This window comes from Artibeus jamaicensis, unplaced genomic scaffold, assembly GCF_021234435.1.
Source record: "Artibeus jamaicensis isolate MK-2021 breed Jamaican fruit bat unplaced genomic scaffold, CSHL_Jam_final scaffold_3151, whole genome shotgun sequence".
Taxonomy (NCBI): Eukaryota; Metazoa; Chordata; class Mammalia; order Chiroptera; family Phyllostomidae; genus Artibeus; species Artibeus jamaicensis.
In genome coordinates this window covers 7,730,882-7,756,327 of record NW_026522037.1, presented here as the reverse complement: position 1 = coordinate 7,756,327, position 25,446 = coordinate 7,730,882, and the positions used below count along the sequence as shown (strand labels likewise).

General features: G+C 54.2%; 1 protein-coding gene across 1 annotated transcript in view; it reads right to left on the bottom strand.

Annotated features, from left to right (window-relative positions):
• Window positions 1–25,446, bottom strand: part of SLIT3 (slit guidance ligand 3) — a 513,545-nt gene that overhangs the window by 95,761 nt on the left and 392,338 nt on the right. Inside the window, exons 7-8 of the mRNA XM_037127916.2 lie at window positions 14,036–14,107; window positions 8,474–8,637 (exon numbers count right to left, since the gene is read on the bottom strand). Of these exons, the coding sequence (XP_036983811.2) occupies window positions 8,474–8,637; window positions 14,036–14,107 (236 nt within the window). The remainder of the gene's footprint in view (window positions 1–8,473; window positions 8,638–14,035; window positions 14,108–25,446) is intronic.

Sequence of the window (25,446 nt, the reverse complement as noted above, 5' to 3'; positions counted from 1 at the left end):
GTGCCCCTGAACCAGCTTCCCCGCAGGGCGGCACGCCCGACAGGCTACCCGATCGGGGATCACCAGCTGGCCTCTCGTCTCGGGACGCAGCCGCCACGGCTACATGCTCAGCCAAGAGGAGACAGGCTGACCTTGGCCTGACTGTATCTGCCATCCCATCATCCTAGTCTTTCAGAGGAGGCACTACTCTCAGTTGGTCACTCATGAAAACACGTGAAGAGCGTACACGGGGACGACGGTCTCAGGGCACCCAGTGCCTAGATGACACCGGTGGTTTGGGACTTTAGCTGGGAATTGGATGCTGAGGACAGATACACCTTTGCTCTGTTCTCTAGTGTCTGGAAGTTACTATCAAAACCAGTGGGAGGAGAAAAGGTGGCAGAACCTCCCCGTTCGGGGCACTGGTGTTGTCCAGGCGTCAGCGACATTAAGATATGTTCAAACAGCCTGTATGTCCCGAGAACACTCCGTGAAGACTCACCGCCTTAGGAAAAAGGCTAATGAGTTACTGCATATTTTGGGAGTCTGAATTTTGTTTGAGTTGAGAACCAGTGTGAATTTAAAGCGACGTGGTGAAAACCCAAGAACATGGCCTCCAAGGCGCTTCTTCAGAAAGAAAATGTGGATAAACGTGATACATCGCAGACTAACTCAACCCCCAAAGGGTCACAGAATCGGAACCACTTTCTGGGGCGGTCACATCGAATTTCTAATACCAGAAGTAAATTCAAACATTTCAAAGACATTATGTAAGTTTTCATGCTATGATTCCTTCTTCTAAGTGAGGCAAGAGTCTCAAACCTGTGGTTAGTCTTTCAAATGTGGACACTGCGGTCCAAAAGGTAGAGCCAACCCAGGGCCCCCCAGGTCCTCATCCTCCCCCCAGAGCAGAGGGCCACGGGCAGGACCGGCCTCAGACGGACTCTGCAGACCTCCTGCCTGCTCAGACATCAAACTGCAGGCTGGGAGCCCCGGAGAGAGATTGGGCATGAGACAGGCGATGTCTGCAGAAAGCAGTGACTTGAGTTTGGCCCCTGTTTGATGGACAAGCTGACTCTGGGGAGCAGAGTGAGTCCATCGATGGTTGAATTAGAGGACTGACCAGGCCGGGGACAAGTCCTCCTCTGGACACTGAGTGAGACTTAAAAGCAGGGGGTCCGCTCTCCATGCCCAGTAGTCCCCACACCTGGGGCGGTCGCCCTGTAGAGACTCAGAGGGCCGCTGAGGGCTTCATTTGGAACGCTTGCCTTGCCAAAAAAGGCCAGGTCAGAGATCCTTATCTCCCTTGGCTTCACCTTCACACACACGTGTGTGCACACACCAACACACTCGAAAACACCCTCTTGGCTGAACATTTTGAACAAATATTCTTGGCTGGGGTGTAGGACTTCAGATTCTCCAGTGTCACGTTAGCAGATCCAATGGAGGCCGTGGAAAACATGGGAGAGAGGTGACTTAGTTCCCAGCGGGGGAGTCCTTACGTTTCCGAGAACATGGAAACCAGAGAACCAGCTTGTGGGAGCCTTGGAGCGAGAAGAAGGAATGGTACGTCTGAGAGCGTGGGCTCTGGAGTCCCACGGCCTCAATCTGAATCCCTGTTCTGTCTTATCCTTCCGTCCCCTGTGCCTCAGTTTTCCCCACCTGTAAAATGGGGGGGGGGTGGCAATGCTTTCTCAGAGCATGGTTTTGTTGGGAAAGCAAAGGAAGTTAAGGCAGGTAAAGTGTTTGGAAGACCGCACAGCGCAGAGTCAGAGTTTAGTAACGCCTGTTGCTGTGTCGGTGTTGTTGCCATTGTTGTTGCCAATCGTCTGCAAGTCGCAGCACCTACCCCCTTGGGGCTTTCCCGCTGCCACCTCCGTAAACAAGGACTTGGGTCGCCGACTTCTGAAGTCCTTCTTGGGTCTCAGACTGACTATTCCTGCTCTTCAGAAAATGGAAGTAGGGGAAAGACACCTGCCAGCGCTTTTCCCTCCTTGGCCCCGCCCCTCTTCGCAGGTGGCAAAGAGGGTCTGCAGTGTGAAGGGCTCCGGTCCCCTCACCCACATCCCAGGGAGGTGGGATGGATGACTGCAGACCTCAGGGCTTCTGAAGTGCAGACGTGTCCCCAGAGAGAACTGCCAGGCCCGGCCCTCCACACCCAGGGGCAAGTGTGCGGGGCAGCACCAGGGACGATGGCCAACCCGCCCCCTCCCTCCATCCGAGCCCCTCCTGGGGTGGAGGGTATCGGGCAGCTGTCCCTCTTCTGATCTGTCAAAATAGCAGTTTGTTGGTGTGTTTTGGAAAAAAGGGGGGAAGAAAGACATTATATTCAAGGGCTCATATGAGTAACAGAAAGTTTGAAGTTGTTTTTGTTTTCTTATTCAAAGATGCCCCGTTGGACACCTATGTTGAGGTTAATTCTGTTTAAACCAGACCCAGATGGCAGCCTTGGGTCCTCAGGGGAAGAGGCCAGTTCACAGGGTGGCTCTGACTCTGCAGGCAGCTACATTTCAAGGGATGCCGTGAAGGCTTTTAAAAAAGCTTTTGAAAAAGATGCCCTAACAAGGTCACTAACAACACCTTTAATTACTCAGAGAGGTAATTATAGCCTCTGCGAGCACCCGGCTGGCAGCTCCCCAGACAGGCATGCACACCCGGTGAGGACATTACTCTCTGCGGCTCCACAACAACCCTTCAGGTTGAGGATGGGGCGGAAGGTGGTCCCCTTCCCTGGGCCTTCTCCTCTGATCCCTGCCTGGTGCCCGAAGCCCATTTCCCCTGGGGCCTCTGGGTGCCGTGACGGCCGACGTCCCTCCCCTTAGCTTTTCATCTCTGAAGAGACTGAGTCTACAGTGTAAATTCCACAAGGGAAGCAACCTTTTCTGCCTCATTCCTGTTATGTCCCCAGTACCTACAGCAGGGCTTGGCACAAAACGGACTTGATAAGCACACCTTGGGGGAGTGAGAGCATGAATTCATGAGTGAAAATGGCCCCGAAGCCCTGCCGACACGGGGCTGAATGTCCCCAAGCTGCGGAGGTGAGAGATCCTTCTAGAAGGGCCCTGAGGGAGGGCCCCCGGACTTCTGAGTGTCCTGGGCCCTGGTCCACAGGATCAGCTGCAGAGTGGGGCGGTGGAGTAGTTGTGGGTAGCTGGGACTCTCGTGCCTGAAGTCAAAGGCCCTCTGCCACAGCTCTCAGTGGTGACCAAAGCCACCTGCCTAGTCCCCTACTCCGCCGAGCTCCCCTACATGGCCAGGCTATCCTAGGCCCCCCACTAAACTCTGCTGGCCTTTCCTGCCCACGCGCATTGAGGGTGGTGGGGGTAGGGAAGGGCACAGAGTGAGGAAACGCCCCCCTTCCTGCCCAGCCAATCCTGCGACTGCGCGGAGGGGCCGAGGCAGGGGAGCGGGGTTATCGGGATGGGAAGAGCCTCTGCCCACCTCCCACGGCAGGGGCCGCCTGGGTGCCGGCCTGCCTGCATGCACGCGTGTGTTCCTGTCGGACACACGTTCTCGCGGGGCCCGGGACGCTTGCCGTCCCTGAGCCTGTCCACTGGAGGCACCCGCCCTCCCCCCAGTCACAGCCAGTGACGGCCTCACACCCAGAAGCCCTGCCGTGGGCTCTTGGAGGCGTTATTCCAAACTCAGCGCTGCGAGCGGCCGTGCTTCTCCTGTCTTCCTTTTTTGAGTAAGTGCCCAAGCTCTGCTCTTGGAGCTCCTACCGGGGACTAAGGAGGGCGTTCTTGCCCAGAATGGGACGTAGATGGGGGCGTGGGCAAGTGCCTGTGTCCCCTCTGGGGCGGGGCCCACCCTGCCCCCCCTGCCCCCCCTGCCCCCCCTTCGCCACTTCCGCTCTGGAATTTTGATCTGGATCTGAAGCCACCTCCATGCCAAACAAGGAGGGAAGGGAAGGAAAGGCACTCAGTGACCGCAGGACAGACATATGTCCCCCGAGTGCTTGTGGGGAAAGTGCCACAGTCACCAGCACACACAGGGAGCCAGCTGTCCTACCTCTGCTGACCGAGCGGATCCCCTCTGGTTCTGAGAGACAGGAAAATGGCGGGGCGGGGGGCAGGCAATGGCCAGGGAGGTGGCTCTGCCCACCTCCACGTCACCTGTGTTCTCCTACTGGGCAAATGGGGACGATCGTCACGCTGAAAGTGAAAGACCCTAACTCGTCTGCCCAGAGGAGTAGGGCAACGGTCACTGAGCTTCAGACCTAGAAAGGGTCATGGTCACAGTGAGGACACAAGAGCCCTGAGAGCGAGTGTTCCTGCCCAGGGGCACGGTTGTGGCCGAGCTAAGAGTGACTGTCACTCTCGCAGAAGCAGCTAATGCTCGTAGCCTGTTCCCTGTGTGACAGACAGACACACAGGCTGGGCTGTTCTGTGGACCTGCGTGAAGTGCTGTGTGTATACGACCTCCCTCGATCCTCCTAAACAACCCGTGACGCAGGTTCTGTTACTACTGTTCCTGTTATGCTGCTGAGGAAATAGAAGAATTAGGAAGGTTAAGCAAACTGCCCAAGACGCCCTTCTCACCATCTCCTGTGCCAGAAACACACCCCCCAGTGCCTCTCCACGTGGCGGTGAAACCCAAGACCACCAGGGCCTCAAAGTCTCAGGGGGCGGGGGGAGGAGCTCGGGGCCGAGACGCGGACTGTGTGAGCCACGGTGGGATGGTCGGATGCTCTGAGTTGGAGCTGTGTTCATTCTTTAGAGAGAACGTCACCCAGCAGCGGGCACGGCACCAAAAACTCCGAAGGTGAGCGTGTGGGCAGACGTTCATTCCAGCATCCAAATGAAGTGTCCCTGGTGGCCCCTGGCCTTTCCAAAGCCAACAGCAGACGGTGACGGCCATGGGGCTTGAGCAATTACGATGAGAATATAAATGAACGTGATTTAAATACCAGGGGCATGATAATGTTGGGAATGGCTATAAACCTAATAATCTCATTCTTGCAATGTCCAATTATGGTGTTTTAATTAAAACCTCCTAAAGAGATGGGCGGCCAGTCAGGCTTAGCTTAATTATCTTTTATACTTAGTAACTGGCCCCAAATTTAAAAAAAAAAATTAACCAAGGGGGAAAGTTTCTTGTTTCCAGGGAGACACACCTATTTCATTTTTGATGATAAGCGAGAATTCACTTGTCGAGAGGCTATGAGGCTCGAACACTGTTCTAGGCACTGCACACCTGAAGCAAGGTAAGATGAGGCCCCTTGTGACTGGACAAGATTGACCTTCACGGACACACGTCTCACACTCAAAGGCAGGCGAGTGTGAGGCGGGCAGGCAACCCGATGAGTTCACCGATGTTCAAAAGAAAGAGGTGATTGACGCAGGGCTCCAATGTTTAATCCTCTTGATTTACAAAGAGTGACCGCTAAATGCTTTGTCAGATTAAAGAACCAGAAAATTGACACGTGGAAGGTAAATCCTAGGGTTTAACCACCCCCTCCAAAAGCCCTTTATTTAGGTAAGGATGGAAAAAAAGAAACCTTGCAACTCGAATAACATGAGGAATGGCCAAAGCAGAGCCTGTTCTCCGGGCTGTTCTGTGAACCTGGGTCAAGCCCCAGTCTGGCCCTGGCACCACCACGCAGGGACCGCAGACCCTTCTAGTCCTGGGGCCCTAACCCTCCTCTTGAATCAAGAAGAGCTAACAGAGAAACCATCTCAGCATTAGCTGAAGGAAACCAAGCCATCCGTTGCAAACCACAGAAAAACGTTCATAGTAAGTACAGAGATAGAGCGCCTCACCCTGGTGAAAGAGTCCCAGTTGTTTCCCCAGAGGAAAATATACATAAATGCCCTGGTTGGGAAGGGTGCGGGGACAGAGGCGATGGATGCTGTCACAGGGCGCTGCTAGCGACTTTCTGGGTTAGACAGGGCGGGGGAGGGGGGGATGAGGAGCCGGAGCCCGGGCTTCTGGGGAGCAGCGCTGTGCGAAGGGAGAGAGCAGGGAGCTGGGCAGGCCCCCGGAAGCCTTCCCTGTCTCTGCAGTGGCGTGTTTGACGAGTTTTCCACCCCACCTCAGGGCCTGAGAGGTCTTCTGATACGCCCTTGGCAGGGCCACTGGTGACGAAGCTACCCGCAGGGACGGCTTAATCGGTGCCCCGCGCCTTTCCTTCCTCCTGAGGCGATAACCTCGATTTTTAAAGAGATGCTCCTGCTTCCCTCCTTGTCTTGGCTGAAGTCATCCTCCCCCAAGTTACTGGAGGAACAGCCCGAACGAGGACCTAAACGACCACTACCAGCCAGGTCTGAACCAGACCACCACATCCCGATGGCTGGGCTCTCTGCCTTGGGGTGGGGCCTGCTCCCCGGCTGTGGGTGTGCAGGGGGCAGGGGTCGGCACACGAAAACCGCCCTTCTCAGACCTCCCTGGGGGGCGTGACCTGAGTCTTGCTCCACATGGAATCCTCTGACACCCTTCTATCCCAGCCTCAGAAACGACCTTTGACCATTAATTACCAAAGAGGCAGCACTTTTGGGCAACGTCCTGCCCCCTAATGATGGCGGTTCATTCATCATGGGCATGCAGTGCTCAGTTCCCCCAGACCATTAAATCTGCCCTTGGCCTTGGCAGAAAGTAACCTGCACAGCATTCCGTTTTACCCGTGACAACTTGGGAAGCACCTGAAGAATCCCTTATGCACAGGGGCCGCTCCCCTCAATTCACACGATGCTGAGAGAGGGGAGATCAGCAGCGTATTCATGTCTGGAGTCTGTGGACTAAATTCTCTGGTCCTTGGAAGACACCTGGCTTCGCGCCAAGAAGCCACAGGGACCCTCAGGTGGGCCTCGTTGCTATAAACAGGGGAGGTGACAAGGATGCTCCTCGGTAACTATCAACCTGCCTGAGCAATCTGGCCATTTCGAAGGATGGAGACTTGGGCGTGGCTTGTCCAGGACCCTCGAGGGTCAGTCCCACACCCGGGGTTCTGGACCCTGACTGCTGCCGGATAAGGCAACGCCTTGCCGCTACTTTGACAGGAAGGCGCTTTCGTGACACAGTGGCGTTCGTGTTCTGCGCAGCATTAAACTTGGCACCCACCTACAATGACGCGTTTTAACATTCTCGCCAATTAGTTTTTCTCATTAGCTCTTGGATGACTCCTGCACTCTGTAATTATTTCTTTCACTGGCACTTAGGCCGATATTGTATCCTTTGCTTAATAATTACTGTAATTACAGTCGCTATACTGGAGTTGGGTGCTTGTGTGATAAACGGTTTTATTAAATGTGTTTGATGGGAAGCGATTTCTAAGTGGGCGTCTGTGGGAAATTATCGAGGTGCTGCTCTGAGACATGTTTGAATGTTTTTGGATAATAAAGAACTTGATGAAGTAGTAACATGACAGGAACAAGCAGCGGAGAACGAGGTGCCGTTGAATTCAAGGAAAATTCTTAATGAGTTGCAAGTGCCGCGTAAGAGCAGAGGCGGCTGGTCTGCAGCCCTGGTCTCCCTGGGCCCCCGTAGCACATTCTGGCTCACAAACCTCAGCACTGCAAGCAGGTGACAGTTAAGAAAGGCGAGAGGTGCCGCCCCCACCAGTGCCAAGCCCCCCACTGTCTGTCTTCCTTCCCGCACCTGACTCCCAGCCTTTAGAGGCCACTGGGCCCCGGTTCCAGGACAGGGTCCCTGCAGAACAGGAAGGCCTCTGTAGGGAAGTCCTATATATTTTTTTTTTAAGGAAATCAAGGGATTAACTATTTTTTTTGCCACCAGAAAAGGGAGAGTTGTTGGGACTGCAGGATGTCAATGGAAAGAGAAACAAACAAGCCAGCGAATTTAGGACTGGTTTGAAAAGCTGCTCCCCCCTCTGGGAAGGTCTCAGCCTCTCGGCCCCCTCCCGAGCCCAGAGAGCTGGGCTGCCCACAGTTATGTGTGCGCGCGCAATCCTGCTCGCTGCGCCCCACGGACAACCTGCTTCTATCACACGTCAACCGTCCGCAGACCAGATGCTTATGTTTCTCGCCACACTCCATGGGCCCACTGAACTGTCATAATTAAGCGCCACTTACTGGCTCTCACCAAGTCCTGTGTACAATGCTAAGTGCTCTCAATCCTCCCACCCCTCCCTTGAGTTATATACCATTATCATTTCCGTTTTGCAGGCACTCTAGGTAACTTGCCGAAGTCACATGTCTGGAAGGGGCAGAGCCAGGGTTTCCGGCCACACAAGCTGGCCCCAAAGCCTCCGTTATCCTGTCCCCGAATTTCTATGAGCCACTGGATGACAGCAATAAGTTTAGCAAATGCTACAGTACCTAACAATGTGAGGCTTCTTAGCACAATGGACGATGAGGCTTAACAGAAAGTGATTCATGAGTTCTCTGAGCCTGTTCCTTTAACGATAAAACCCTTCCTTCCCCTTGAGGCTCTGCAGTTCTCTGGGCGACTACAGAGTGCTGGGGGACCAGGGGGCTCCACACCACGCTGTGGGCTGGGGGGGGTCGGGGAGAGCTCATGGGCAGGTCAGTCTCACCTGGGCACACATATTCCTTCTTCTGCACGTCCGCCACGTTGAAGCCCCTCAGGTGTACAGGTGCCATGCAGAGCGTGAACTGGCCAATGGTCCGCCGCTGTCGCAGCCAGTCGGAAAGCCAGGCCAGGTGGCAGTCGCAGTGCAGGTGGTTGGAGTGGAGGCGCCTGGGAGAGGAAGGGACAGAGGGAAGCCACTGTCACAGTGCGGAGGGGGGCGCCTGCCACTGGCTGAGAAGAGTGGGCCAAACCTCTTCTCCCCGTTCTCCAGTGAGATACTCCTCAGGAGCCCGGGAGCATCTCCCTCTGCACTACTTGGACACCACTGGGGCCTCCACACTGACATTGCTGGGCCACAAACGACAGTCACCCTCACACCCAGGCCCCACCCAACGGATGCCTCCAGGGCTCAGGGCAATTCACTCTCTTAACAGTAATTCTACACTTTTCTTTCCCGCTCAGGAAAGCCTCAGCAAATGGGAGTTGGCCAGAGTGGCATCACCACAGTGATAGGATCACAGGGACACTCCTCATTCGAGTCAAACTTCGGTACTTGAGCCAGCACGAGTGTAGACCACTTCAAACAGTGTCTCGATCTCCATGCCCGGCTACAGTGGCCTTGGGGCTGAGACCTGAGGTGCGTTTACTCTTTCTTCTCTCCCTGAGTGTCCCTTTAATGAACCCCCTGTGTGTGTCCCGGTGAGCCCCAAAGCAGTACCACTGAGGGCGCCCAGCAGGCTGAGCAAGGCATGGAGAGAAGGTGTCTCTCCTTTCCAAGGTCAAGTCCACCTGGTGTATCTGCTATTCTGGCTGGTTGAGGCATCTCTGGAAAGACTTCCTAACTAGTTCCAGGACTCTGGCTTTCTCCCTCTCGTAGCTGTGATTCTAGATCAATTTCTTGCCCTCGAGGGAGAAAGGTTCCGTAGAGCGACTGGTAGGTTCCACTTTCAAGGGGAATCCTGTCCAGGACAATGACTTGAGTTTCCTTTCCCGTAACTGGGGGACCAACCAAGAGATATCCAGGGGCTTCTAGAGTCTTTCCTGGGGGTTTCCAACTTGCCTGTTCCCTACAACCCTAGGTCATTAGAAGTGGGGGTAGGAGAGTTTAAGCCATATGAGGTTTCAGTAAGCCAGATCCTTACTCGGCTTCCTGGTGCAGATTTCAGACACCCAGTCCTGGGGACATGCTAATCAGCCAGCAGCATCAGGGGACTTTCGAGCGCTGTGCGTGAAGCCGGTTAACACTGAGTGGCAGCGCAGAGTGGTGGCCCAGGCTACCCCCTGCCTGACATGGAGAGAGCTGAAGGGCTCTCGACCACACTCCACTCAGTGTAAGTTGAACATGGCTGAACGTCGGCCAGGAGCCGCTAACTTGTGCTGTGGGCCGGCCAGTGTCCCTGCGCAGCACGGACGCCACCTCTGGCAGGACAGCTCCGTGGGGGCCTCAGGGGGCCCCAGATCCCATCATATCAGACCGACTAAATAAACACAATTCCCACGTAAGATGTCATTGTTTTCTGCTAAAAAAAATGGGAAAAGATTTCTATGATTTTGTTTTAAAAGGATTCATTTTGATGTTATAAATTTCTTGTTTGCGCTCCAGAGCCAATATTTAAGGTCAAACACATTTTAATAGGTTCCCAGGCCTGAGACATGCTGCCTATCACGGGCTTTAAGCAACTCTCCCCTTTGGGTCTCGAAGCTCAGGTGCCGCCCCCACCCCATGTTGCTGGAGGTACTCGAGAGGCACAGCAGGTGAGAAGGGGTTGGGGGAGGCCAAACGCCAAGCTGGGGAAAGGACCCCAGGTCTAGGGGGGAAGCCAGTCCTCTGTTTATTTAACAAGGATGACCCCTCTGTGCCGGGACAGAGTGGGGCCTGCGGGTGTGCTCGCAGCTGGTTCCTGTTTGCCCAAGGGCATGAGGAGAAGAAGGGACTCCTGGGGACCAGCTGCTTGTGGGAAAATGACCAGTCTCCTGAGGGACAGGGGGTTCCAGACACACACGCTGGGTAGAAAAATTGCCCAGGAAAATGGCAGCAGTGAGCCCGCCAGGGGACAGGCGGGCAGAGGCAGGCAGGTGGCAGGTGCAGACCGAGAAGCTGGGATCTTTTGTGTGCCCACAGGAAGCGCCTTTGAATGAGCTTGGCTTCCGCTGGGGAAGGCGGTGAGGAGTGGGAGCTGAGGTAACAGGGGTTCACTCTGCAGCAAGGAGTGTGGGCCCAGGATGCCAGCAAATTCCTGTCATGTCCAATCAGGGGTGAGAGATCAACGGGAGCACAGGAGTGAGGTTCAGTGAGTCAAGGCCTTACTGAGCAGATTTGTTTCTGACATCATCAAAATGTGAGAGGTTCCCCTATTGGAGGATTCTATTAGGCTGGTTCTTCCTCCCTTCCCCACAACCAGCCCCAAGCCACCTCTCCCCTTAACCTTGCTACAGATGCTCCCTGACCCTTTGTCTTGGTAGGAATTTCTCCTCTCCCAAGTGGGACCCTGGAAAAGAGGTGGCCAAGAATGACCCGAAGGCCCTTGTCAAAGCCTGGGGCTCAGCTTCCCCCGTTGGAATTTCACGACCCAGAAACGCTGGGCGGGGTGAGCTGTGCAGAGTCGTTCAAGCTGCCTTTCATATCACGGTCGGGAGATCAAACTGAGTAAAATCACCCCGGCTGCAAATATTAGAAGAAAAACAGTCGAGTTCATCATAAGATGTGAACCGTATGCTGCCAAGAGTATTTCTCGTTCTCTTGAGCGAGAAGGGAAGTGACTTTAATTGCTGTCAGTGATTTTGGTGGGTCGGGACGGCAATGACCGGGGCTGGGTGGTCTCCGGGGGCCCTCCGACCCCACATGGAAAGCTCTGGTCTCACCTTCCTCAGCTCACCTGCAACCTGCTCTTCATTTCCTTTTGTTTGTTTGTTTCTGCTAAACAGGACGCACTCGGGCTCTGATGTCACACTGTCTGAATGTAACTTTGGCTCTGTGCTTTATGACCGTGACTTTGGGTGGTGATGTAATGCTGGGTCTCATCATCTGTAAGTGGGGATATAAATGATGATGCCCCCCCAACCCCCGCCACGGTGGCTGTGAGGGTTGAAATGATTCATGTAAGTGCTCAGCACAAGGCCTGGCGCATCGCAAACCGCTGAAGCCGTGTTCCATGTGACTCTGCCGGGGAGGAGACTCGCTCCAGACTTCCCTCCCCACCCAGCGTCCAAGGCTGTCATCTCCGATGCTGACGCCAAGGCATCAAGGCCACCAGGCGGCCGCTGCGTGCTGTCCGGCACGTTTTTTGCTGACAGAAATACCACACCCCAAGTTGGCAAAACCACCTTTACGGAAAATAAGGTGAATGAATACGAATGCCAATTTGTAAAAGGTGCCTTTTAGCCACAGACGCGAAATTAAATTTCCAGCAAATCCTTTTAGAGAGAGCCAGTGTTCATTTTCTGTAAAATGTGGCTTTCTGAATTCAATATAAAAGCTTTCCTTTAGAAATCCCATTTATGACTTCCTTCCTTCTCCTCTGCTCCCCACTTCTCCAGCACCAGGCGCCCCCCCTTTAATTACAATGAAGGGGGATTAGTCAGCTCAAGTCCCCGGAGAGCTCTGCACAGAGCCATCTCTGAAATTAAACTAAAGAGAAAATGGCACAAGGCAGGGAGCAAAGAGAACAGACGAGATTGATTGATTGATTCGAACTCATCAGATGAGTGGCCAGGACCACGCGAAGAATGGCAACAGAAACAAGGAGAATAAACTCTCCCACTCTCTTCCTGCACCCCCCGCCCCCCATACACCCAAACAAAGCACCGAAGAGCTGGGCCTAGCCACGCCCCTCCTGTGGACCTAGCCCAGCTTCCAGCAGCTCCTAAACTCAAAATAAGAGGAGAAGTAAAGGTCACAGAGGTGGGTCCTTCTCCAGCCTGTTCGTGGTTTGCTGGGTACTTTGACCAGGTCTTTGAAGACCCAAAGGTTTCTCCTTAAAACTCCATCACTGCACCATTCCAATTTAAAAGCAGGGGGGAGATGGAGTTTCTTAGCTGAATTATGTTATCATATCAGGGATCAAAGGAAGAATTGGGGAACAACGGCGGAATCGGAACCCAGGTTATTTTTCTTCTTCCTCCTAATAACCAGCAGTTTCTGTCTGCACACCACGACCAGACACACCGTAGCGCATTTCCTTGTCCCAACACCTGGGAGGCAAGCCTGTAACTCGCTCTCCTGGAAGCACAGAGGGATGAAGACACCTGCCCAGACCAGGCGGTACACCTGGCCTTTAAACTCAGGTCTGCCCGACTCCCTCCTGTGTCCTTATAAATCGTTCCGTGGGTCTGGGCTTCATTCTCATCTGCGACAAGGTCCTGTTCTCACCAAGGCAGGGGCTCTCAAACCTCAGGAGCCCCGAGATCTCCCGAAGGGCTGGTCCCACCCCGGACAGTCGGATTCCACGGGGCTGGGGCGGGGCCTGAGTTTTGCTTTTCTGACAAGTTCCAGGTGCTGCTGACACTACTCGCCCAGGGGCCCTACTTTGGGAAACGCTGCTCTAAGGATTTTCATCTCCGTGGACTCCATGTTGCCTACTACTGTCCGTCCCGAGTTCTGGCTAAATAGTGATGATGATGATGATGATGATGATAAAACATCGTCATCATTTGCTATCCACTCCATGCCGACACTTGACATGTCCAGTCTCATCTGAAGCCCCCTCCCCCATTTATAGGAGGAAGAAGAGGCCCCAGAGCCAATACAGGGCACAGCAGGGATTCCAGCCCGTTGCCTTGGCCCTGAGTGTATTTGGACGAAAGCTCGAGGGGCCGGCTCTCCCCTACGGTCCTGATGCAAACACCCCCGAGGCTCCACCCACAGGAAGAGCAGGAGTATGAACCTCCTTGGAACTTGGTGGAGGGATTTACAGAATGGTTTCTGCCTGAGTAGAGGGGGCTCCCAGGGAATGAGGGCACTATAAGGGCTCTGGGTCTGGGATGTTGTGGGGAGTTTACTACCTGAGCACACTCACTGGAAGGCTTGGGCCCACCTGAGCACGGGCGATAAAGAACCAAGTTACTGTGTTCCACTACCAGAATATCCTCCAGGATCAGGGAGCAGGGGAGTGTGGTGAGTGGGGGCAGGGAGGATGGGCTGAGGCCCCTTCTACCCCACAGGTCACAGAGGGGAAAACTACGGTAATGGCAATAAGAGAGAACTGCCAGGGGTCACATGACATGAGCTAAGGGAATGGTGAGTCGTTAGGACCCGGTTCTACACGCTCTGTGAAAACTTACACTAACAGACTTTTCCACCAAGATGGAAAACACAAGGAAGGTTCCCAGGACAAACAGCAATGAGTCTGTCTGCCGCAGAAGGGCGGGTCAGAACCATGATGGCACCTGCACCCTGCCCGTCTGCCCTCGCTCACCAACACCCCCTTAGTCCGCAGCAGAAGGAGGTAGCGTTGGGACAGAAGGACCACCCGGCCAGTCAAAGCTCCACAGGCTTCACACGCAGCTTAGACTCTGGGCCGTGGGTGATGGGCAGCAGGTCGGGGAGGAGGCAAGGACCTTTACTCACAGGGTTCGAATCTTCGGCATGTGGTTGAAGCTGGTGACCAGGATGCGGCTGATGTTGTTGTTGTTGAGGGTGCTGTGGAGACAGAGGGAAGGGGAAAATGGTCAGCAGAGGAGTGGCCTGAGGGGCACCAAAATGCTCACGGAAGTGGGGGAGGGAAGGATGTGACTGCAAAAGGGCCCGTGGATCACCAGTCATGGGGCAGTGGGTGGAGCAGCTGGAGACAAGTGGACGGGTGTCCCAGAAGTTAGGGAATCCATGATTCCCCTTTTCAGGTGGGGCCTTCCTCCCCTCTGCTCTCACCTTCACACTTACTGACCCACCTGGAGCAACGTCACTTCCTGAAACCCTACTATGTGCTGAGTGCTTCATTACAATAGCTCTAACTCTCACGCCTACAACGCGGGTCCCGTATTACCGTCCGAATTTTAGAAAGAAGGAAACAGAAACACATCATCTTGCTCAGTCATACACAGCCCTACCGGTCAGGCATCACCCCCGTGCTACAGATGAGGAGGCTGAGCTACAGAGGAGCAGGGTGGCTTTCCCAGCGGCCCAGAGCTGCTACGCTCTGCAGATGGGATTTGAGGCCAGTGCCATCCTGCTCCAAACTCCTTGCGCTGCCCCACGTACGTACTGCCTCAGCAGGATGCCATGTGAATAGGTTCTTCTGGCTCCTGGTGAGTCTGTGAGCATAGGGGTGAAGTCTCCCCTTCCTTTGCATCTCCACGACCAGGGGGTGGGAGCTCCTACAGCAGGACACGAGCACTGACTTAGCTTCTTTGCCAAAGAAGGAAGTCGGGCTGCAGGCACGTGCCGCCCTGGGCCTGCCCTTCTACGGGCGCCAATTACAGAAGCCCAGCAGAAGCCACCTGCAGAGGTGGAAATGGTACGGAGGCAGGACGGTCTTCGCTGGTCAGTTAAGCAGATGTTTTTGCCTTTGGCTCTTAATGAACACATTATCTTCCTCTTAAAATGCCCTCTAACATCTTCTATTTTGTGCATTACGACAGCCCCATGACGTGATCTGCACACGGTTCAAGTTAAATCTCATACACCCTAGTTGTGTGGTCTTGGGCTAATTGTCAACATCCCTCATCCACAGGTTCTTCACTGGTGGGTGGAGGAAGGTAATGGTACCTTCACTGTCACCGTTGGTTGGTAAACTGAGGCTCCCACTTTCCTGACGGTGCTGGAGAGGGCCTGGTCCTGCCCCGGTCATTCTTGTCCTCCCCACCCGACCCCAACCCGCATGGAAATAGAAACAGGGCTTTGTCCAGCACACAGAGGCCCCCGTACCCGCACCGCCCACCCCCCCACCCCCGCCGGGGGCCTGGCCCAGACCCCATTTCTAGCCTCTGTTGACTCTAGCTCACAGTGGGATTCCAGTGATCTCGCCCCCTCGCATCAGGCTATTCCTCAACGACCCCTGTCCTGCTGGCATTTGTTTGGCCAAGAGGCCCAGGGCAAAATCTGCTTACACAGAACATAATGCACTTTCTTCCTTCCTGCCCACATTTATGAGGCAGCTACCACGTGTCTGGCATTATTTTAGACGTATCCTGTGGCAAAAAGGAGCGAACGGACCAAATTTACACTGCCTGCTTCTGCCTACTCTGCACCCTGACTAACGCGCCAGTGCAGGCACTTGGCATTTTATGAAGTTGAACCTACCGAGCTGTTTTGTTTTATGTGGCTTATCTTTTCTATGAGTGTATGAGTGTGAGTGTGTGTGAGAATCTGTCCTATCTCCACCCACTCAGGGAGCATTCAGACATCTCATCAGGCGGAGCTGAAGCATCCATCACCCTCATCAGACCAGGCTCTCCTGCCTTAGCAGGACGCTTCCTGGGGGTGAGGACTATGCTCCCCCCACCCCCTTTTCCAACAGATTAGAAACGCCTTAAATGATGCCTTCATTTCCCTTTCTATTCATCCCAGAGTTCTAGGCTCCACCCGACCAGCCCCCAAATCTAAGCATCCTTCTTATCACTCACAGGGGGAAAGCAAGACGGCTTTGCAGAAAAGCGGCTTCCTTCCAGCCAGGCTGGCTGTGGACTCAACACCAGGTCAAGTTCACAGCCAGCCTTAATTGAGCTGAACAGACAGTGCAGTCATATGCGGGGCTTCGACTAACTGCATCCGGCAGCGGTCCGGTGGCGATGACTTATTAAGGCATTACTACACTGATATTTAAATGTGAGCCGTAATGAGGGCTATAAAACATTCACGGTAATGGCAATTATCCCAGGACCAGGATGACGAAACACAGTCCTCAGACTTCTGTGATCTGCTGCATGGGGCTGGCCGGCCCTCGGGTGTCAGAGCGTTGGCCACCTCTTCGACGCTGACTTCCACGGCAGCGAGGGTTTTTGTTTCCCTAACACACACACATTGATTTGACTCCCAGCCTTGCCAGCCTGTGTGGGGAGCACGCAGCTCTATCTGGTGGCATCGATGGAGATGCTGTGGTCATCACCCCAACACAGTGGGCGCAGTGGGTGAGTGTGTGCCCTGGAAGCGGAGACCTGGTTGGGGTTCTGGCTCCACCACCTGTAGGCTGTGCAACCCTAAGTCCGTTTTCCTAATCTTGCTGAGTTTCCTCCTTTACAACTTGGGGACAGTAACGATAGCATGGATCTCCTACAGCTTCAGTGGCGATTAAACGGTAAGGAACTAATGACTGCCAATATTAACTGAGAGCTTATTGTATGCCAGGCAGGTGCTGGGCCAAGGGCTCTGCTGGTACCATGTCCCCGAAGCGCTCCACCGCCCCGTGAGGCAGGCAGGCAGGCAGGCAGGCACCTTGCTGTCTATTTCCTGGAGGAAGCGTGCGGTGGTAGCGGGGTATGAGCCCGAACAAGCCTGACTCTGGGAAGGACGCCCCCATCTGTTGTCTGTTGCTGCTGGAATAGGTTACCGATAACTCGGGGGCTCAAGACAACACAAATTCATTCCTCGTAGTCTGGAGGCCCGAGGTCTAAAGTGAGTCCACGGGACTGCGTGTTTTTTTTTTCCCTGGGAGCATCAGGAAGAGCATTTGCTGCCTTGCCTTCTGCTGCCTGTAGAGGCCACGCACACTGTCTGGCGCGGCCCCTTCCTTGACCACTCCTACCGCTCACTTCTGTTGGCTCTGTGACCTCCTCTTTCTAACAAAGACCCCTGCGATGGATGACGTAACTGGGTAACCCAGGGCCACCTCCCCTCTCCTGATACCCAGTCCCATCTGCCAAGTCCCTATATCACAGTCGTAGGCTTCTGGGATGAAGCGTGGACATTTTGGGGAGCATCCTCAGGTGACTGCCATGCCCTGGAAATAGGCGTGGAAAGCACACTGGTTAGCACCCTGCCTGGCTCACAGGCAGTGGTCAATAATTATTAACTCTCGTTACTGTTGCTCACTGAGTCCTTTAGAGTTTACGACGCACCCTCACATTTATCTCATGTGATCCTCGCAGTGGTCTGAAGTTGGAATGATGGTTCCCATTTTACAGATGAGCAACGTGAGGCTATGAGAGGTAAGAGGCTCACCCAGGGCAGCACACGGGCTCCTAGGGAATCAGGCCCTGCTGTGCTTTCTTTACACTGCAGTTCCTCCCAGCTTGCTCGCTGCCTCCTGTGCTTAGGGTGAGTCTGTTACTCCAGCATGGCATTCCCCGTCGTGGCCACTCGGGGACCCACGGCTGGAAGCAACTGCACAAGCCTCCTGCTGCCTCTTGTTCTACACATGCCTTTAGAAGTTAAGCAACAGAAAAAGAAGTGGCTTGGTCTGCCCGTGGCCCGCCCCCACCCAGCTGGTGGCTGGTTCAGACCGCGTTGCTGCGGTGGCCTCATCACCATTATTTCCCGCCATGTCCTGGCAGGGCTCTGCCAGATTCCGGAGTCTAGTTTCAGCCTCACTGCTCTGCTCCTTTGGAAATATTTTGAGAAAATATGCTTTACCCCAAGTTACCCAGGTTAGAGGCTTTTCCCTAAGTAAATGCTTTCAATTCAGCCTTTTTGCAAGTTCAGAGTCCCATTAATTGTATACAAGTTCAGGACTGTTCTGGCTCCCCCTGTTGCACCATCATGAGCTACTGAATGGGCACTTCAGTCGGAACTAGCAGGAAGGCACCCCCCCCCCTGCCCCACGGGATTTCAAAGACAGTCCTCCTGCCTCCCTTTCTCTCTTACGAAGCCCTCCCCCGTTATAAACCCGTATTGATATTGCGACTACGTTTGACCCACCCACTCTCTCACGTCTCTTCTGCTTCGCCAGACTTGGGGAGCACATGCCTAATCACAAAAAGGGATCGTGTTCCACATTAAAATGATCTCTCTGGACGGTGCCGCTTCTCCGGTGGAGCCCACTCTCAGCTGAGTACACCGCCAGGAGGGCACCAGTCACTCCTTCCTCGGGGCTCTAGGAGCTGAGGGAACCTACCGTTGCACCTGCAGGGCGCACGTTGAAGCCTAACACCCTGAGGAAGTCTGTGTTTCCCCGTGCTCCTCGGTGCAATACTGGAGTCCTGTGGCAAGACTAGGCCCCCCGACCCTACCCCTGCCGCCACCCTGGAACAATGAACACGCGAGGGACTGGTACACAGTCTGGTCTGTCCCGCAGTTGGAAAACGACATCCTGCGAGCCAGATCTCATCTGGCCGTGGCCTGTTTTTGTAATAAAGCTTTGCCCATTTGCTTGCGTACTGTCTATAGCGGCTTTCCTGTTACAATGGCTGAGTAGTTGTGACAGAGACCATATGGCCGGAAAGCCTAAAATATTTACTAACTGGCTTTCCAGCGACGCCGCTCGCTGACCTCTGGCTGCTCTAGAACTGGGCAGAGCTCATCCCGCCTTGGCCAGCGATGAGCTGTGATGCACCAGGCAAGGCTGAAAATGGCTCTGTAAGAAAAGGGACTAGGTCAGCGTCGCTGCAGCCTTGCACACACGAACACCACCGGCAGGGGAGCCCACGCGGCACGTGGTGGAGCTGGGATCCCACGGCAGGCGGTCGAGCCCTGGCCTGCTCCCTTCGCACCCCACCTGGGGAGACGGGCCTCCCCATTCCCCAGACCAGCGATGTTGGGACGGAACCGGAGCACGTGGAAGGCTTGGGGACAGGGCAGGGCAGTCCACCTCGGGTTGGGCACAGAACGAACTTGGGCGGTGGTTCTCCAAGTGTGGTCCCCAGACCTGGAGCGTCACCGGGAGCTTGTCAGAGAGGCATGCCCTGAACCAGAAGCGCTGGGGTGGGCCCCGCCTCCTGTGTTTCGATGGGCCCGTGGAGCAGTCCCACCCAAGCTCAAGTGGAAAACCGCCGAACAAGGGAAAAGGCTAAGATCGGAGCCTTTACCTAATTGTGGGGCGCAGCATGCGGGCCTGGACTGGGGGCCTCTTGTGTGGAGGGCAGTGCTTTCCCTCCTAGAAAGCAGCCCTGGCTTCGGAATAGGACACAGTCAGTCCTCCATGGAGGTGGCTGTCATCACCATGGGAGAGCTCCGCCCCCAGCTCCGCCCCCAGCTCTGCTGAGTGGTGAGGTGGGGCTGTCCCTTGCGTCCCTCAGAAGAGCCATCTTTGCTCTGAGGACCTAAGTCCAGCTGCAGCCACGCCACCCTGGCAACCTTTAATAAGGCTGACATTTCCCTCTGTCTCCTCCGATTAGGCCTTCGCTTTATAACTCTGTGCTTTCCTGGCTCCGGGTGCAATCTGCGTGCTGTGTGTCCATAACACTCCGTAATTGGCTCTAATGCAGCGATATTATCTGCGAGCATGTACCACATAATTGCGGAGCCAGGCATCCGCAGGAAGTGCCACTGCAGCCTCCCGGTGTGCCGACCTTCCCGGGGTGCTGGGGGAACCCCTCTTCTTCCCCTCCACTCAGGTGTGGGTCTAGACTCCTTGGGCCTATCTCGAGGCTGACTGACTTCGTAAGTAGATGGATAAGTAAGGTGGTTCCCTCCTTAACATTCCCCAGGAAGGAGACTCTCAGTGAGTCATCGGCAGCTATGGCAACAGGGTGGATTTTCAAAGTGATCCTGGAGGTGTCCTCACTTGTACTTATAACTGTGGGTGTCCCGTGACCAGCTCGCTAAGCCCAGAGGTATAAGTACTCCAACACTGCCTGTGTTGAATTCACAAGGGCCGATCTCGTTCAATTCTCCCAACCTTCCAGAGACACCACTGTCATTTCACTTGGGTTCCTAGAAAGATCAGTGAACTCTACCCAATCGCACAGCTAGAAAGCTGCAGAGCCAGTATGTCCAGTGTGATGCGAGGACCTGTACTTTTAAACGCTTCCCCAAACTGCCTCTTACAGGACTGCCTTCGGACCCGCGGCCGCTGTCCAATTTCTATGTCTCCCAAGGTGGAGGCGAGGCAGATGGGCTAGTGGTAGACCCGGCTGCCACTGACTTCAACGTGGCAGGGACCGTGGGGTCCGCCCCTCGGCCATGGCTGCTCAAAGCAACAGCATTACCAGGTCCTCTTGTCGAGGGGCAGACAGCGCTCAGCACGGAGAAGCAGGGCGGTGGTACAGGCGACACGGAAGAGGGGGCAATGGTGTCTCAGAGCCTTCTAAGGTCAAGGGTTGGCTAACAAGTCTATGCATTGCCCAGAGCCATCTGTACTGTTAACTTGGTCGATTGGGAGTTTCAGGAGTACCGAGAAGAACCAAGTACAGATCTCCTTAAACAAAGCTCATGTCCTGCCCGCATGGAGCAGACAGTGAGTGTCTGAGGGCCGAGAGGCAGGAGGAAGGAGCCACGGATGGAGAGAGAGGAGAGGAGGGTGGGAAGCCCCCTCTGCTGTGGTACCTGCTCTCCTGGACTAGCCTGGTGCTGCGCATAACTCACTTCCTTGATCTCCCCACGGACCGTTTAAATTAAAGCTCATAACCATTGTGTGGGCATATAATGAAAACAACTGATGCTGCACTGATTAGCCCATTACTCTCCACTGTTAGAAAACATAATGATCTCACGAGGGGCCTTATTCACTGACGTATAGCAGTCGGCCTCTCGTTTGACACCTCAAATTAGCAGCCAGAGCAATAACAGCTGGGGTTTTTGTCTCAATATTTGTACCCTACTCCAAAGTGATTTGGCACCGGGGTGAGCGTTATTTTTAAACAGGGCTCTCACCGCCAAGTAACATTTTAAATGGTCTCCAGGTGTCTGGTAAAATCTACAGAAATAAATAAAAACAATCAGCTGCCAATCTGGGTCTTTGATGATATGGAATCCTGAGCACAAGGGCTTGTCTTTGGTCCTTCCTTCGTTACATGCTACTGTTGCGACGGACACAAACTCATCTCGTGCCATCGGCAGAGGTGCGGTGTCAGAGAACAGCAAGAAGAGATGCCTCCCAAGTAAATGGAAGACATGGAAGGTCCCAAGGGAAAGGCCCCTTTTCCAATCTCGCCACAGGCTGGTGCGGTGAGTCTTCGCGACGCTGCGTGGGTTCGGCCCCTGGACCCTGAAGAACGCCTCCCTCAGGCCCTGGGAAGGTCACAGATGATGCCCAGTGGTGGCTGGGAATGATTCCGCTGCCTCCCAGGGACCAACAGAACTATACAATGGCCCTTACGTGACGACATGGATGAAATGGCCTCAGTCTCCTAATTCCAGATCATCACCTATAAACTGGGAGCCTGGACGACCAATCCTGTCGGCTACGTTATTTGGAAGCCGGGCAGCTGCAAGTGTGCCCAGATGTCTGCGGTGGGCTCAGAACGAAGGAACGACCTCCGTCGTACACAACCGGACACGGAGTTTGTAGTTGGGGGTTGGGGGGGGGAACAGACCATTTCCACCTCCGCTGAGTCTGATGTGTAGCCCAGTAAGATGGGAAGCATCGGGTTACTTGGCAATGTGGACACTAAGAGCGGATAGAGCACACGCCTGTTTTGCACCCCGAGGTAGGGCTAAGCCTCAGGTCTGGCACACAGGATGACCAGGTGAATACATACTAAGGAGTTTCAAACTGTGAAGGGTCACGCGTTTATCTTTTGATAAAAACGCATTTGCACCCCGAACAGCCTTCTGTGCTGACCCAGGAGGATGAACTCGGCTGCCCACAGGAGCTCGGCTTGACATCTGAGTGAGTAAGTGGCTGCCCCGGGGCCGTGGTCTACGCAGCTCTGCCCCCCGGTCGCCCCTTCCCGTGTCGGGGGGCCGCTGCTGTGCTGGGACGTGGGCGCAAGGCTGCCGTTGCTCCCCTTTTCTACAAAGAGAAAGCCAGTCTACCGCCACTCCACCCTGAGCGCGCCTGATCTCGGAAACTAAGCCGGGTCGGGCCTGGTTAGCACTTGGATGGGAGAAAGCCAGACGTCTAGACATTTTATGTGGAGCCTCCGCGTTTTTAATGTAGGTGAGCCTTCTGGAACGAAAGTCACAGAGGAGACAAAGCTGGGGGCGGAATCTGGCCCTCAGGAGCCAGTTTCTGGTCTCTGAACCAAACAGATTAATTTAATGATGTAAAGCAAATACATGTACATTTGACACATACGCATCACATAATCTATATGTACCAAGTACATGTTCAGCATATACAGTCCAGTCTCGGTTCTTGAACATCTTCGTTCTCTGCTAAGTTATTTGTGGGGAAAATGTCTCGGCCGCCCGACAAAACTCCGGGGGGTCAATTCTCTGCCCAACAACACTGTCACGCTGATACCTGTGTGATCCGTCACACGTTCCCCAAGGCAACAGAGGAGATTTGTTTTTGAATAAATCACCCTCAAACAGTTTCCTGGAACGGATGAAGTTTGAGGACCGAGGCCGCACTGGAGGCGCACAAGCAAAGAACTCCGACTGCATTGCGGTGACACACTGTACCTCCGGATGGGCGGCCACTGGCCGAGACACCCACTATTCCAAAGGACTGTCTTTCAATGGGTGGAAGTATTCAACGCTCTCTTTCCCCACTAAGCGATACTCGAGGGCGCAGAGTCCCAAGGACGTTTCTGTTTATGGGCTAAAACTGCTCTGTCCACCAGCAGGTGCGCACCTGTCTGGCTTCTGCTTGCTACTCATCAGTTACAGGGCTGAGCGCCCTGTCATTTCTTGGGTACTGTTAGGACCCGAGTCCCGTCGGGCCTGTCAGCAGAAAACTGCACAAGGTGTGTGAGGCGCATGCAGCCCTGGGCTGAGATGCCAGAGAGGTCCTGCTCGGATGGATGTAAGGGAAGGGCTCTCTCGGGAACCTGGCTGCACCTTGGGCTGTTGGGGCTTGAAGATGGGCAGGTGCCCCCAGTGTTTACTCACTGGGCTCTGGTCACCACCGGTAGCCAGGTCAGTGATGTGGAAGCCCATCTCTTTCCAGATTGTTCTCTACTGGACAACCACCTGTGGGGGCGCTGGATGGTCAGCCCCCAAGCAGCGGCCACACTTGGGAAGGCCCTAGGAAGGGAGGGTACGGTCTGTGCTGAATGCAGAATCTAGTTGCCTCCGGCAAAGTGCTGGAGATCAAGGGATGATGGAGGGCAGGACATAGAGGCAGCCTTCATTAATTTGTTTCCTCTCTGCTTATTTAGGGGGAAGGTAGAGGGCCACTGAGAGCGCTGGAGAGAGCCTGTGGGCGCGTCTTCTCACTTTCCTGGGGAGCTTCTTTCTCTTAAAAGGAAGTGCGGGGGCCGGGGGCCCGCTCCATCCCCCTCCCGGTTCCCGCTGGGCTGGCACTGGCTCTCACATGGCACTTCCAGAACGGGGACAGTTTTCCAGACAGCAGTGGGTCGGGGGTGGGGCAGGGGCAGTGCCTGTGGATGCCCAGATCCGTACACAGACAGGACGTCTGGCCAAACTCAAAGCTGTAGGCAGCCCAAATGGGGTGCCCACCATCAGCTCCAAACCGGCACTGTGCAAGAAGGCGGCCCTTTACATTTAAGTCAGTTGAAATGAAGTAAGCTGAAAAAACCCAGCGGTAGCCACATTTCAAGGGCTCCGGAGGCACACGCGGCTCGTGGCTGCGGTGGCGGACGGCACAGGTGCGCGGCGCTGCGTCCCTCGCAGAAAGGCCCTTCCTCCGAGCACCGCGGCACACGCGGCCGTAGCTTTTAGATGTTCACGGAAAGCTGAATGTACACACTTTCAAATAAAATCACCGGAGTTTTAAACATCGGAACTAACTCTTTTTTTTTTTTTAAACACTGGAAAGCCTAAAACAAAATCAAACAAAATCAAATCCCACATCTGCAGGTTTCATTCAACCTACGGGCCAATAGTTGGGGATCCTCTGAGTTATTTATAAGTGGAAGGAGAATGGCCTCTCTAGTGCTTGTCTGCGATTCCAGGTATGACCTTGGAGAAGCAGAATCGTATTCCCTTCCCTGCTGCTCAAGGAGCAAGATACCCCTGAACGTGCTCAAACACCAGGCACCAAAGCTGGCAGCGGGGGGTGGAGAGAGGGCAGAGGCCAGTGCAGAAGCCTCGGTTTGGGAGCAAACTCACCCCCGTTCGGCTCTGACGGTATTTCCCCCACTGGCTTCCTAATCTTGCCCCTGAGACAAAACCTTCTGGATTCTCTTTGTAAAGATGCAGAGCTACTTTTCCACTTTGTGTTAGGTGGGACGAAGCTGCCCCTGGTCTAGTGTGCCAAGCCAGAATTTTAGCCCAGAAACCTGGTGGCCGGAGCCCATGGCCTCTGGGACGTCCATTACCTGACTCCACCTCAGCCCTGCTCGTAGGTGAGGTTAACGAGGGGAGCCCCACCCATTCGAGATCCTCTGTTGGTGAAGGATAATCGGCGATCTCTGCCGTAGCCTCTTGGCCCAGGAACGCACACAACGCATTTCTATTTCGAGACTAAAGTAGCCTTCTGTTAACAGGAAAAGGAGCTCCAGTGGAAACCACTAGATCCCCCCGACACTAGTTACCCGAACTGTTAAAGTCATGCTTATTTACATGGGGGGGGAAAAAGATCTTCATTTTCAAAAATGTTCACTTTTCCCTCAAGCTGATATTCTCAAAACCAAGCTAGTTAGTTTAAGAACATGCCTGCGACCGAACTTCCAGTCCGGGGGGCTATGAAGGAGGGTTGAGGGGTGCCAGTTTCTTTCCTAGTGTTCTGGGGGCAGAATGGGCATTCCTGGTGTTTTCTACAATGTTCAGTTTTCATCCTGATTGCCTGAGCAACTCACAATTTGCAGCACAGGACCAAAAAAAAATATTCTGAAGATGTTCTAAGACTTTCATTAAGCCTTGACAGACAGGTCTATTTCAAATCTCTGTCATGAATGAAGAGACACTCTGGTCACAGAGTCTGCTAAAAAGTAAACTGTTTGCATCTCCTAGAGAAACCCAGGTAAAACATTTTGTAAACAAACGAAAATGAGCCTCGTTTGTTTGAAAACACCGATTTTCACTGAGGTTCTAATTTTGTTCACTGTTAATAAGGAAAAGAAAAATCACCATTTAGCTGGAGGAATGAAAAACCCAAG